The following is a 2,810-nucleotide window of genomic DNA, read 5'->3' on the forward strand; positions in this document are numbered from 1 at the left end:
GGCTGGATTGGCCTCAGAGCCCGTCTGAATGACGTGGAGAAGAGAAAATTCTTGACCCACGACTCGAACTCCAACCCCTCGGTCGTCCAACCCATAGCCAGTTGCTACACCAATGCCATTAACCCAGCTCTCTTGAAGAAAGGTGCTGAACCAAATCTTCAAATTCTGTGGAACCCCCAATTAATGTTCCTCAATGTAAAATTTTCACCCCATTAAACATTCAAATTCAGTGGTCCCATATCAGTCATCTCAGTGTTAAATCTCCTCCATTAAAAACTTTCCTTACTTCTGTGTTCAGATCTTCTAATCCCTCAAGAAATCTTATATGTGACTTCTTTCACTATACTTCACATAATGGACAATACAAACCAATTGCAGTATGATGGGCTTTGAGCTGCTGGGCCATTATGTACCGCTGCAAATGGCTTGAAATGTGCTCAGTTCTAAATAAATGTTTTGAAGAGATTAATCTGTATGCTGTAACAGTTTAGTTCTTGAAAACGTCTTCGCTGAAGCTTCAGTTCATATATGAACTGGTTTATTTGAGTATTTCTTACCTTATAGAGAGTAGATTTGACATTATCATACCCAACCCATTGGTTTCCTTTGCAAGCATATGGCACCTTCTGCTGATCATCCCAAACCTCCATCCATGTGCTCTGCTCTTCACAGATCTGTACAAGTAAGAAATCATACTATGTAATGTTCAAATTGGAGGAAATAATTCCCTAGCCAGAAGTTTTACAGGGGAAAGAATGCTGTGAAAATCACTGCAGGCACTTAAATGCATGGATTTTCTAATTTTCTTAAATTTGTTTCCATGTTATTGATTCTGTGTATCTGTTTCATCTGTATTAAAAATCACAATGTTGCAATTGTTCTTTGTGAATTTTTTTAATCTGATAATTTCTACCAAAGCTATGATTTTGAAAAGATTCTGAATCTGAATATTAGAGTTAATTTTTATTTACTGTCACACTACATGTTTCGACCTCAAGAGGTCATCCTCAGGTGTATGAACACAGCTGCACAATCACACGCAATCACATTCGTTTTTCCACTTATTTTGATCCTGTATCCTGTTCAGGTCCCCACTCAAATAATATGTGTCAAGTTCTTCTTATAAAATATAAGTTAAGAATAAGTTAAAAATACAAATGTTAAAAGTTAAAATTTAGTTCATTGTAGCTAGTTATATTATTACCACTTGGTTAAAAAGTTCATGAAATAAACTTCAACTCATCACATTGACTGCACTTTCACTTTTGAAGGTCTTGTTGTTCTTCGGCGTCCTCTGATGTTGGATCTATTACGTTCCTTGTTGTGATGGCTACTGATTGTCTTGTTTGTTGGGTTGGTTCCTGTAGGGTATAGGAGGTGGGGGGGTTGCAGGTAGGGGTGGGGGTGGTATTCTGAGAAGATAAGTAGGCGGTTTTGGGATATATTATATTTCTTGCATTTGATTTGCTTTTATTAGGATATCATAAATTGGGTTGTAACTATCAGTCAAAGTTTGCTTAGTTAATTCATATATGTGGAAGCTTTCTAGTGTGTTCAGCATTTTCCCTTTCTTTTCTATGTGGAGTATTTCCATTGCTTTGTCTATGGTGTGGTAATTGTGCATTGTGTCGAGTATGTGTTGGGCGAATTTTGATTTCTGCCCATTCGTTTTTATTTCCCTGATGTGTTCTTTGTATCTTGTTCTGAAGTTACGTCCTGTTTGGCCGACGTATTTTAGGTCACAATCTTTACACGTCATCTGGTATACTCCACAAAGGTTGTATTTATCCGTTGTTTCATGTTTTGTTCTTAGAAGCTTTTTTATTGTATTATTTGTTTTGAAAGCTATTTTTATATTGGTATTTCGAAATAGCTTAGTGATTCTTCTAATGCTGGGGCCGAAGTATGTAAATTTGGTCCATTTTTTCTTCTGTGGTGTGTTGTTGTTAGGTGGTTTCGTATTGTGATTTCTCGTATATGGTGAATATTCATTATTTACAAGTATACGAGTTATGTTATTTGTAGATTGTTAAATAAACCAATTAACCATCTCTACGGCGTCTTCAGTAATGTAAACACGTTACACTGGTGTCAGAAGTGGGATACGAACTTACACACGTGACCGACGGGATTAGGACTTACACACGTGATCAACGAGATTCGAACTCAAGACACGTGACAATTTGGTGTCAGAATTTTACGAGCTTAAACACGCATTGATTTAGGAAGAAGTATTGAATTTACGAAAAAAAGGAAATGGAGGAGCAAGACATTCAGCTAATACTTGAAATGCTGAAAGAGATGAAGGCCGATAGGAAGGCTGACAAAGAAGAGATGGAGGAAAAGAGGAGGAAAGAGAAGGAAGAGAGGAGGAAGGAGAAAGAAGAAATGGAGGCCAATAGGAGGAAAGACAAAGAGGATTTCCTGGCGAAACTAGACTCCTGTCAAGTAAAGGCGTCGGCCGATAGAAAAACTGATAAAGACGAGTTAATGGCCAAATTAGACGCTAACCAAGAAAAGGCGGCTGCAGACAAGGAAGAAATGAAGGCAGAAATGCGATCTATGCGGTCAGAGTTGAATGAGACAATCCAACATAGAATTGAAAATATTTTTGCGATCTTCGAACATGACAAACAGACTCTCCGGTCAGAAATAACTGAGCAGATTGAAGTGTCCCTCTGCGAGCGGACAGATAAACTCCAGGAAGAGATAATGAGGACCTGCGCAGCAATTGACAAAACCAAACGCGAGTTCACGGCCCGGTTGGACATAGTGCAAATGAAGGCCGAGCGGGGAAATACAGCAACGAT

At 38.4% G+C, this 2,810-nt stretch overlaps 1 protein-coding gene across 1 annotated transcript in view; it reads right to left on the reverse strand.

The window, feature by feature from the left end:
• Positions 1–428: 428 nt before the first annotated feature.
• The window catches only part of LOC111872985 (acidic mammalian chitinase), a 29,883-nt gene continuing 27,501 nt past the window's right edge, over positions 429–2,810 (reverse strand). Inside the window, exon 9 of the mRNA XM_023867329.2 lies at positions 429–674. Coding sequence (XP_023723097.2) covers positions 444–674 — 231 coding nt within the window. The 3' untranslated portion in view covers positions 429–443. The remainder of the gene's footprint in view (positions 675–2,810) is intronic.

This window comes from Cryptotermes secundus, unplaced genomic scaffold (genome assembly GCF_002891405.2).
Source record: "Cryptotermes secundus unplaced genomic scaffold, Csec_1.0 scaffold1453, whole genome shotgun sequence".
Taxonomy (NCBI): domain Eukaryota; kingdom Metazoa; phylum Arthropoda; class Insecta; order Blattodea; family Kalotermitidae; genus Cryptotermes; species Cryptotermes secundus.